At 36.7% G+C, this 12,760-nt stretch overlaps 1 protein-coding gene across 3 annotated transcripts in view; it reads right to left on the reverse strand.

Annotated features, from left to right (window-relative positions):
• Positions 1–1,847: 1,847 nt before the first annotated feature.
• LOC134542082 (uncharacterized) overlaps positions 1,848–12,760 on the reverse strand; it is a 151,503-nt gene continuing 140,590 nt past the window's right edge. For all 3 annotated transcript variants that reach the window (XM_063386003.1, XM_063386002.1, XM_063386004.1), the window contains exons 12-13: positions 10,643–12,652; positions 1,848–4,008 (exon numbers count right to left, since the gene is read on the reverse strand). In XM_063386003.1, coding sequence (XP_063242073.1) covers positions 4,004–4,008; positions 10,643–12,652 — 2,015 coding nt within the window. In that variant the 3' untranslated portion in view covers positions 1,848–4,003. The remainder of the gene's footprint in view (positions 4,009–10,642; positions 12,653–12,760) is intronic.

Consider the following 12,760-nt stretch of genomic DNA (forward strand, 5'->3'; position numbering starts at 1 on the left):
AGATGCTTCAACATTCACATTATTACTAGGGGTGTGCGGGATCCCGACGCTTCGGGAAAAAAGTCGGGAAAATAGGCTTCCCGAAATGCCGGGCGGGAATTTTATTACTCCCGAATTTTTCGGGAAATTTTTTAAAAATTTACAAATGTTTACTAATCATGTGAAAATGTTTTCTATCAATTCAAACTGTTTTTACAACAATATTATTTATGGATTCGTACATTTTTGAAGGGTTTCCGTACTATTTAAACGCAAAACATCTTTTAAAGGTATGCCGATCGTAGCGACAGCTATGGTGTGCAGTGAATTATGATAATCGTTTACACATATCTAATTGGAATATAAAAAAACGTACATGGAGTACCGTAAATATTGTATGCGTTCATAAATATATTTCTTCAATGGTACAAATTTGCAAGATACGTGAGTAGTCAGTTATATAACGTTATTGCCGTCACCATGAATACTTAACCTAAAACCACTGTGTCCTTAGACACAAACAAAACACATGCGCAATCCAATCTTTTCGCCAAAGATATAAGAAATACTAGACTTGCGTTTCTTAACGAAGCGTAACCGTTCTCATTACTTGATAGCAGTGGCGATGTAGAGAACTGTATTGGCACTTTGAAAAATATGAAATCACGTAGTTTTACACCACTGCTCACGAGTATCTAAACATCTATGATTTTGCTTTGGGAGAAAAAAAATAGTTGTTTAGTTTGGCGGGCTTTGTCGGCTGACGTTACGTTATTAAGGCTTGTGCAAAGTATCTGTTCCTATATTAAAACAAACTAGCAACCTACAAATAATGGATGTCACAACCGATCAGCTTGTTACTTGTAAACCTAAAAGTGTTTGGATGTATTTTGAACGTCTGACAGTAAATCCCTGGCAAAGTGTGTCTCGTGTGAAAAAAGTTTTGAGATACGAGCATGGTAGCACGTCTGGCTATAAAAAAAGAATTTGAGGATGCTAAAAAATATGAAGTCGCCGCTGAAAAAGGGGCAAGTGAAGCAGACAAAAGAAATAGCAGCAAAAAAAAACTAACTTTGCAAGAAAAGTTTAAATGGCCATCTTCTCATATTATAATTAAAAATTTGCTTTTGTTTTAATTTTCCAGATCCCGTCCCGTTTCCCGCGGGAATAATTTATTTTTCCCGAAAATTTCCCGCAGTACAAAAACCTATTCCCGCACACCCCTAATTATTACTCAAGAACAAATATTTTAATTTTCAACTTTAAACAATTGTGAATTACTGCAATATTGGGTGGATTTATCGTTTTCCCCGTGTGAGGTAACGAAGTTTTAGTTAATAAAAAAGAAATGTACTACATGTGATAAAGTCAAGGGACTTTTAGTGCAAGCAGAATACATCTCACTTACATTAGATATGTGGACATCATCTATTAAAAGATTCGGGTTTGGGTTCGAGATTCGGCAATTCCAGTCGAGGATTTGAGTTAGGATTCGGATTCGAGGAAATCAGGATTCGCCCCATCCCTACAAACTAGGCAAGTCCACAGGGTTATTATATATATATATATATATATATAATATAAATATATATATATATAATATAATATATATATATATATATATAATATATATAATATATATTATATATAATATATATAATATATATATATATATTATATATATATATTATATATATATATTATATATATATAATATATATATAATATATATAATATATATATATATAAATCTTGTTTTTGGCAAATTTGCTGCATTTATTAAATACAGCATTGTTAAATTACATTTAATACATTATTGGAAAATCATCCAGAGAAAATTAAAATATGAAAAGAAAGTAAACACAAACATTCCTCCCAAACATTTTTTTTAAAAACAATTTTAATTCTGTACAGTAATAAAACCACTTACATTCTCGATATACAACATATATTATTATGAAAATTATGACACTGGGTTATGACCAATGTAATAAACACAAATCTTAGAATCAATATACAATCAGGCAAGCCACGGATGTCTTCCATTGAACGAAAGATTTTACGTTAGTTTTTGTTTTCCTATGGGAAAATATTTTGAGTTCAGAAATAATCTCCTTTACAGACACTATTAATGAAGAATAAATATCCTATAGTGCAAGTTTTTAGTGTAACACAGCTTGGTTATAATGCACCATCTATGGTTTTAATTTCAGTCGTACAGATCAACATCTGCTGATAAAGAATTGCAAATCATGTAGTAACAGCATGGAATGATTGCCCATCCATAAAGCACAGTCTGTGACAGACCAAGAGATGTCCATTATTGTAACTGCACATGCTTAGCAAGATCATATTTCTATAAATGCCATAAGTACGTACATACGTGGTAATAAGTTGATTAACATTAAACAACCTTACACCTCACAATAACACATGTACAAATTTTATACTTATGATATAAAAGCCAACATTTTTGACATTGCATAACAAGTAGGTATTCATTCTAAAACAAACTGCATTTCCACACTTAACCCATTATTTACATACATTTTTACTGCGTTCCTAGGGTTCTAATCTAAGATAAAACTCATTAACTTAACAAAGTTTTAGAGATGTTTTTACAATGTACATTTCATACAACACAATTAAAGAAATCATTATAGTTGTATTATATTTTACAAAAAGGTTTAGGTATTGTAACTAAAAAAAATACATTCAATACAACATGAAAATACAGTTATTTTATTACAAAACAATGAATAAAGGTTTGCCACAAATAAATAATGAATAAAAACCTTTTAAATAGAGATTTCTCTAGAATATTTACTATTCACTAGGAGCTGGAAAAATTACAATTTCCCCCCCCCCCCCCCCTTCCCAATTATCAATAATTTTATTAAATTGCATCTTATTATTTTGAGATTAGCAGTTTTATTTAAGTAACTAAAAAATTTAATATAAAAATTCTGAAAGTTTGTATAAAAATTGAATATTTGAGCATTGTGTACAAAATTAACACTTTTTATGCATTTTTTGCTTCAAAAATTGGCAGTGAAATTATTATGCTAAAAAATATTATACTTCAGGTTTTTTGCATTGCTGTATACAGTGCAGGAAAAAAAAATTGTAAAAACATGCCATTTCAGTACTAACTGCCGCATCACCCTGAAAAGTCAATATTACAAAGGATGCAATTATGCACATCACAAACACTAGTATAGATAATTGTCACTACACCATCATCACAACACGAAAATGGTGGTTAAGTATTAGACATTTTGGAATATGCCAAAAATATCTAGTGGCTTGCTTAGTTCACAATTGCAAAAACATAATGGTCAAGAGTACAAGCCATTTTATTTTCATCTTACTAGCCAACCATCATCACACAAAAAAAAAATCAGCAACAAAGATGGTGGACATTTTGTGCTTGTGTATTAACGGTACTAGCTGATAAACCTAAAAGTGACAAACATTTGTAAAAAAAAATATGTCCAAAAATTAAAAACAAATATTGGATTATTTTATAGAGAGATGTATCAAATTTTGGAAAGTATACAAAAAAAATTATCTTGTAAGTTTGAAACAATTCATTTGTTACGTGACTTCAGAAACTAGCATTTTAGCGGTTATTTATGACAATTTTTTACAAATTAACTGCATTTTTACAGATTATCAGTAAAAAAAGCATTTAAGTTGTTAATTAGAAATAAAACCATTAAAAATTTTAATTTAATAAAAAATCAAATCTATCTTAATTCTTAAGATATTAATATTTTTCCAGCCCCTACGTATCACCTCTTTTCTCATAACCCATAACAACTCGTAGTTCTAACTTCTTCTATCATAAAAATATCTTGACTTTACAAAACAACTTCAGTTGGTATGCACATGTCATTCAGATCCACGTCCCTTCTCGCGGCAGGGAGCACTCATTGGAGCACCTCGCAGTAACACTGAGCACTCACTGGTGGAGCACCGCACAGTAACACTGAGCACTCTTCAGCTGCTTGCCGTACACTGCTCACACTGCAACACACACAAATAACACCAATAGTTAGAGAATAGCTTTCCAGAACAGCAGCAATCCTGTGAGCTGTCGCCAGGGGTGATTAGCAAAGTTATAAAGGACGGACTCTAGCCAAATTCACATAACAAGCTTTCTTATTTATTTTAATTGTTTGCTATTAACCGGCACTATATTTAAATACAGCTTACAGTGAAAATGGCCAACACTGTACATTAAAACAATTTTTACATGGATACTGTTGTACACTACTTTACTTCACAGTTGATAGCATTGATCAACATGCTGCAAAGATCTGAATTCCTGCACCCTGGCTTTACTCACTTTATGAGCACCGGGTTGGTACCCTTAGTACCTTTGGAAGAAATCTTGTATAGGGTATCCAAACGTGCAAAAGGTATGGCAGATGAAAATTTACCCAACAAGTAGAATATCTATGTATAAAGCTCATTCAGTAGAGCATGTGAGTACATCCGCCCCTTCAAGAAATGCTGTTCTATTTCACGATTTTGATGTAACAATGCCAAAGAATTAGGGAATGATTTGAAGTAGTGTTGTGCACGCACAATGGTAAAGCTGAACATTCCATTTTTAATCACTATAGACTACATCAAGTCCTACCAGATGCCATGTCACAGGTTTACAATGCAAAAAATTAAAAATTTGACAAATCATAAAAATAGCTTAATTCCTATTTACAGTGAAACCTAGATTCTACGTACACTCACGGTTCTCCAAAATTTGTCCTTACGACCAAGTTGTACGTACGAACCAGAGAGGCCAAATTACGTCCATTTGTGGCTTCCCCCCCCCCCCCTTCCACCAACCAATATTTCCCACCGCTGCCGCGGGAAATAAATTGCCATTGCCGTTGTCGTTGCTGTGTCCTGCTGCCACGGGAAATGATCTGCCTTGTCGATATATTATGCTGATGTATTTTCGATCGGAATTATATCCTATTCGTGCAGAAACAACACTTGAGCTAATCAAATGTGAAAATTAAAAAAAAAAAACTTGACACTGAAGGCAGTGTCGTAAGCCCCGTGTTTACATTTAAAATGTTTTATATCAATAAAATAATAATTAACACGCAATATATTTGCTCAAATAAAAGAATACCGTGGGTACTTTAAGTGTAGATAAGATTAGCTAGTAGGCCTAAAAACATTGTGAAAAACATAACGTTTATAGTCGGCAATGAATATTTTAAAACGCAAAATATACATATTTTATAACATGAAAAGTTGCTTTTATTTCTAAACTTATAATAATTTAATCCTAGGCGTGTAAAAGTCCGCGTAATTATAGCAGGAGATAATCTAAAATGCACGAGAGAAAAACGTAAACTCACAAATGTATAAACGTAACGGGAATATAACATGGATGCTTAAGTTCTGATACTGTATTTATGTCACAACTTAGCCGAAATACTGGTACGACACATAAACTTCACAAGATAAAATAAGCGGAGTCTTGGTAACTGTTTTATACGTATTTTATAATTTCGGAAGTATTGTACAGTTGACGCATATTTTTAAACTAACCATTTATATCTGGGGATCGTAAATAATTAATTATTGGTATCAAGACATCTAGATGAACGTAAACTTGAACATTTCACGGCAGCGAGAAAACTGGTGCGTATACCAATAAACTGGTATTAGAACTGTACAAAACTGGTACACGGGAGGTGGAGCTTATATTTTTTTCCGCTAAGCTCGCTTCTATTGGCTGACTGCTGATGGAAGTTCACGAGTCTGGGCGGAGCGTAGAGTGAGTTATACTGCGCATGCGCAGCTCAGCGAACAGAGAGCCAGCCGGCGGCCATGCTGCGTCGTAACAGCAGCTGACCGAGTACAATGACCTTTCTCCGCGTTCGGCGCGCTATTGACAATAAATTTCCATCAATTTCCGACCCTTTTTTTTTTAAATATTTTACTGTGACACAATGTGTATGTAGCCCGTATTTGTTATAAACGATGCAGGTTGCAACTGTATTTTAATAAACTTTAACGTATTTGTTACACTTTACATATTTTATTTTTTTTTTTGCCTCATTTTTCACTGTTTCTTAAAATCTGTACGTACGACCGAGGTGTACGTACGAACCGGGGGCCGTACGAGCGAGGTTTTACTGTACTTCATTCACTGCCCATATTTTACGCTTAAGGCCTATTAAGAAAATTATGTAGTGTAAATATTTTACACAAATTTTTACTCTCAAAATGATATTCAAATGTTTGTATTTGTACTTGAATCTTTTTGCAGTATTAAAAAAAAATAAAAAATATATATATTTTATGTGGTTAAGTCAACCAACACACTTCAATTGTGGGAACCTAACTTATTTGTTTGACATACTCTCTTAAGAAAATAAAGATTAAGTTATTAGCGCTTTATTTTCCTGAAATGGTTAGTGTGTTCCTTCAAGGGAGGGTGTAAAATGTATGACAATAACAATATCAGAAATTGCTAAATCTAAACAATTTTTGTTTATCTCTAAAACTGCATTATCAGAAGACTAAATCCATGGTTAGAGGGGTATGAAATTCGCAATTAAGATAAATGCTAAATAGATGCGAAATTTTTCAATTACCGCGATAATTTGCGAAACTTCAACATTTATTAAATAATTTCAAAACATGCAACTGAAATCCCCAAAAACCGCGAACTCCATTTTAAAATTCACTCTGTCATTACTTAATACCTATGTGTGTGGGTTTTTCCTTTTTAAACAAAGTACAAACCTAAAGGTAAAATTTCTGGTTGTGCAGAATTGTATTTTTATTTTTAATTACGTCTTCGCTGAATATTGAAACCGTAGGCCTATTCCACTTCTTTGTACATCCGTGTGTAAACGAGATAAAATATCCCTGTTATTACGGTGCAAGCACAATTCACAACAATCATAAACTCTTCAAAACCATATTTTTGTAATGTTTAAATCACAAAGAAATGCATTTTCTGTTAACTTAAGTACAGCGAAACCCCTTATTTAAGTTACCGTTATTTACGTTTTCCCGTTATTTGCACTATATTCTTCAGGTCCCGTTTAGTACCCATTTAGTCCAATACAATACTTTAACACGAATTACGTCTCAAAAATCGAATCCATCCCGCTATTTACGTCACGTAACAACCATAAACAACCAGAAAATAACGTGGGTACTATAAGAGTGATAAGATTAGCTAGTAGGCCTAAAAACATCGTGAAAAACGTAACGTTTATAGTCGGCATTGAACATTTTAAATCGCAAAATATACATGTTTTATAACATGAAAAGTTGCTTTTATTTCTAAACATGTAATAATTTAAGCCTAGGTGTGTAAAAGTCCGAGTAATTATAGCAGGAGACAATCTAAAAAGCACGAGGGAAAAACGTTAAATCACGAATGTATAAACGTGGCTGATTGTTAAGTTCCGATACTGTATTTATGTCACAACTTAGCCAAAATACTGGTACGAAACAAACTTCACAAGATAATATGAGCGGAGTCTTGGTAACTGTTTTATACGTATTTTATAATTTTGGAAGTATTGTACAGTTGACACACATATTTTAAACTAACAATTTATTTCTGGGGATCGTAAATAATTAATTATTGGTATCAAGACATCAAGATGAACGTAAACTTGAACATGTCACGGCAGCGAGAAAACTGGTGCGTATACCAATAAACTGGTATTAGAACTGGACAAAACTGGTACACGGGATGTTGGATGTGTAAATAGTGCTTGCCCTGGATTTGTGTTGACTGATCCAAGTGTTGGACGATTCAAATTCGAATATGGCGCCATTTTGCTGCCATAAGCTCAAACGATCCTGGTGGCTACCGGGAGAGACTCAGTGGTTCATCTGGTACCGGCGTCATCGGACGTCCGGCTATCGTTTTTGACTTTCATAACAGTTTCAGTACGAAACACGGGAGGTGGAGCTTATATTTTTTTCCACTAAGCTCGCATCTATTGGCTGGCTGCTGATGGAAGGTCACGAGTCTGGGCGGAGCGTTGAGTGAGTTATACTGCGCATGCGAAACTCAGAGAACAGAGTGAGCCAGCCGGCGCCTACACCGCGCCGTAACTACAACTGATCGAGATCAATGACCTTTCTCCGCGCACTGCGCGCTATTGACGGTAAATTTCCATCAAATTGCGGCCCTTTTTTAATTCTTTTACTGTGGTGCAATGCGTATGTGTAATGTAGCCCGTATTTGTTCTGAACGCTGCAACGTTTCAGCAGCTATAACCTTGTCCTTACTGACAGGACAAGATTGACGGAAAATAATCTGGAGACATGTGCAATGTTAAAATTTAACGATTACAACTGTAGACTTGTCATAACTTATAAGTAGAGTCAAGATTTTGTGGTGTTATTTTAAGACAAATTTCGGTGTAAACAAATAAAGATTTTGGTGTTATATGGTTTTATTTTTTTGCTCAAAATACCCACGGCAAAATTTTCTTGCTTTTCTGTACGACATGCAAATTTATTAAAACAAATATTAATAAACACTAAAACCTCATGATGTAATTACAATTAAGTTCATTCGCAAATTCATAGATAATTAAGTTAATTTGCAAATTCATAAATTCAAACTTTTAAATAACTACTAAAAATTTCACGACTTAATTACAATCACATACACTACAAAATTACACAATTAAGCGCTTCCAAAGTTACTATTACGACGGTTTTATTGAAATGCTATCACAGTTATATTTTCCGCATTTTCTGGAGTGAGACGTTGTCTTCTGTCACTAACTACCAGTGAGTACCTGGAAAATGAACGTTCTGCATCAACATTTGATGTTGGGAACCAGATTGCCCTTAAACTGGCTTGAGCAAATTCACTGTAGTCCCCTTTAAGGGAGCAAAGTACCTTTGCAACATCAATTTGGCTTGTTTCTGGCAATGAAAGTTCATCCTCAATTATTTTTTTGAAAGCAACATAGCCATGTATGAATGTATCAATGGGAAGATTGGAAACAGAAGGCAAGTTATGCAGAGACTTCTGTAGGTTTGCATCTTCTATGCTAACCCTACTCACATTTCTTGAGTTGAACAGCAAATTAATGGCATTAAAGACTCTTAGACAAGGATGTCGTTTAACAGATGAGTTTTGCCTCAAACGCTTATGTTTCTCACTCGCGACGTGTTTCATAAGCGTATCGCGTCTCTCGTAGTCTAGCCTGCAGTTAGAGAATTTGCACATTAAAATTTTATCACTGAAATAAAATCCTTTGCTGGAAAATTCTTTCGATCGGTCACTGGCAGAAACCTTCATTTTAGGCATTATCAAAAAATTTTAATCACATAGGAAGAATTAACCTCTTGATACGCAAAAACTTGCCGTGCTGGAAAGATCAAAACAATGGAGAATAGATGCGAATACAAACGCGTACCGAATACCAACATATGTACGTGAAAATTAATACCGACATAAACATGTTCTATTTATTATTTACAATTGTTATGTTAAGCAGGGTTAATTTTACTTTCGTACCCTACGTACTTTATTTTAAATAAACAGTAGAAGCAATGCACTTTAGTGTGTAATATTTTAATGATTAAAAACGTAATCTTAGAAAAACATATTTTGGACGTTTGTTATTTTTGTATTTACAGAAAGTGAACAGCGGCCATTGTATCATAGTTATCAACATCTTATATTATTTTATTATGGTACACAAGATTACCGTTTAAAGAAAATATTACGTTAATTCCGAGACTTCATTTTAAAATCTATAATGAATCACCGTCGCATATAATATATATGGCTGCTAGTTACTGTCAGAAATATTTGATTGTGCTGAAGATAGTGAATTGTCCTTACAGAATGGAAAAAAAACGTAAATAATCAGGATAAACGAAATTTCGTGACATATCGCGGATTTCGCACAATTTCGTTTTATTTCGTGTTTCCAAGCGGTTTTCGGTGTTATTTTTTGTTTCCAAGCGGTTTTCGGTGTTATTTCATTTCATCGCGCATTACCATATAATCGTGCCTCTACTTATAAGTTATAAGCTAAGCTAAGTAGTGCTGTAGGCATTAAAAACTTTAGTAAGTAGCCATTGTACATATGCTTTAATTATTTACAACAACAACTTCAACAAAAATAAATGTGAGTAAACAATTTTTTTAAATACTACTAAGTGCCAAAAATTAAAAAATGGAAAATGCTATAGATAATAATAGCATAATAGATACTATAAATTAAATTTTTAAATGCTCTTTTCATACACCTTTATCCATGGTCCTTAAAGTATATTACCATAAACTGTATTTAAAAATAAATAATAATAATAAAATACTAACATATTAAATATGTAGTTTTGAAAGTTAAAAGCAAATGTTTGAGTACTTATGAGGGGGGGGAAGGAATTGAATTATAGGTACTTCATAATTGGGGGAAGGGGCAGCTGTACAGGTTGTTCAATAAGTATTTTGTCTTAACCACAGGAATCATGTTTATAGTTTGTTCTTTTTTTTTTAAAGTTACTTCTTGTAACTGTACAATTGCGAATGCTAAAAGTTTATTTTAACATATACATTTTTAAAAATTGAGATAAAGAAGCATAAGATACATTACGTACTTTGTATTAGTTCATTAATAGAACATCCAAGAAGTCATACCTTGGTCAAAACAGCTGGGGTTGATGTAGCTCAAAAGATCATTTTCTGACATCTGGGTCAACTCCTGTGGAACTTCTCCTTCTTCAGACTTCTTCTGCCCACTGGTGGCAGGTGGCACGCACTTGGCAGGTATGCTTGTCACTGGCACAGCGACCGAAGACACGCACACATTCTGCTGCAAGAGAGTGGGTGCAGGCGTCGCCAGTTTGCTCTCGGGAGCAGAGCCAATCAGTGGGCCCGACGACCGTGAGTCCAAGGCCTTCTCTGCCATCCTCGTCACAGTGCTCGCTGCGAACGTACCGATGCTGCTGGAACTGGCAGCGTAGCTCTGCGTGGTCGTCGTCACATCGAAGATGTTGTCGAGCAAGGACCGAGACGCAGAGTCACCCGGCTGAATCACGGGGGATCTCTGGGGCAAGTCGGGAGGTTGCGACACGGCAAGGGTGTTGGGCTCGGGCTTGGCGTCCGTCGAGAGGAGAGTGGAAATGTTTCCGCTGGTTCCCAGAACTTCCTGAGATTCTGCTGTCATCATCATTTGTCTATCCATGGCTTTCATGTGCGAGTCGAGGATCATGGCTTTGATGGCGATGGGAGAGGTCCTGGAAGGTCCCGTGGGCACGGCCTCCAGCGACGCCGCTGCAGTGTTGAGGATCATGTTCTTGAGAGCGATGGGGGATGTGCGAGGATTGCTCGATATCACCGTGGGTTCAGAGACCGTGACCGCCTGGCTCAGGAGTGTGTTCGGAGGGTGGGGAGAGTTCTGTAAGAGAACAGTATTCATGTTGGAGTCGTCTGTGGATGTCGTGGCGACTTGGGGACTGTCAGGGATGATGGGCTTCGTGGTTGCCAACAAGTGCTCGTCCAGAGCTGAAGTCACAACGTTGGTTAGAAGTGCCGCCTGCGAAGACTGAGGGTTCGGCTCCAATCCACCGAGCTGAAAGTTCCCTCCTGTCGGAGACGGGCCTGAAGGGACCATGTTCAACATGTTCAGCGAAAGGGTTTGGCCGTCCCTTGCTGAGCTGCTCGCAAAGTTCTGGTCGTGCAATGTTGCATCAGAATTGACTGGTGTTGCATTCATGAGGTGACTTTCGACGGTGGAGTTGACAAACGCATCCAGCTTCTCGGTGGACGTCGCCTGTGCTTGCACGTGGGTTTCGATGGCCGAAGACACCAGAACGTCGAGACTCGTGGTGTGAGGTGCCGGCAACAATGGGGTTTGGTTGATGTGGCAAGTCCCTATGCTCAAAGACCCACTCTCGGAGTTCACGGAGGAGTTTATTAGAGACGTTTCCACGATGTTGGAGACTTCAGTTTTGGTTATGTCGAGCATCAGGCTCTTGCTGGCTTGCTCGACCATCAACGTGTTGGCTCCAGAAGTCTCTGATGGAAACATGACTGGCATCGAGGGAGCCATCAGGGAGTTGAGCAAGGTGGACTGAGTGGCTGCCGGATGTGGCTGGAAGCTGTCCGGAAGGAGGGAGACCGGTGGTTGTCCGGGCTCATCTGGCTTCACCGTGATCTGGGATTCCTGCACGGACACCATCGGGAACACTCCCTTTTGATCTTCCTGAGCCACCCCACTCTGCTTGTTCTCTAGCCTCTGGAGGAATTTCTCCACGCTCTGACCGCTCTGGGCCGGGAGGGAAGATCCGCCGTTCTCGCCAACCAAGTGCCGCAACGTGGCCATCGACGGAGCCTGAGAGGAAGACAGGTCCGAGACCGTCATGAGAGGTTGAACCAAAGTGGGTGGCTTCATTCGCAAGTCTATGACCTTCAACTCATCTGGGGAGTAATGCCCGTCCGGCACTTCCGTCTTCAGGTGAATCACTTCCGAGTCGACCATGGATAGGCGTCGAGGCATGAGCGGCAGCAAGGGGGGAGGGGTCATTTTCATCATGTGGAGTCGCTTTGCCTCCCTGTCTTTGATGTTCCTGTCTTCTGATTTGGACACATTAACAGGAGAAGATTGCCACATGATGTGAGTGTTAACAGCTTGTTTCTCCAGACCACCTGAAACATTTTTGTGGCCATGTAAGAGAACTATTCACTTACAAAATCAGCTTACAATGGTATAACTATAATTAATTTGTGTTTTATTGGAATAATATTGCCTCTGTT

Source organism: Bacillus rossius (genome assembly GCF_032445375.1).
Source record: "Bacillus rossius redtenbacheri isolate Brsri chromosome 4 unlocalized genomic scaffold, Brsri_v3 Brsri_v3_scf4_2, whole genome shotgun sequence".
NCBI lineage: Eukaryota > Metazoa > Arthropoda > Insecta > Phasmatodea > Bacillidae > Bacillus > Bacillus rossius.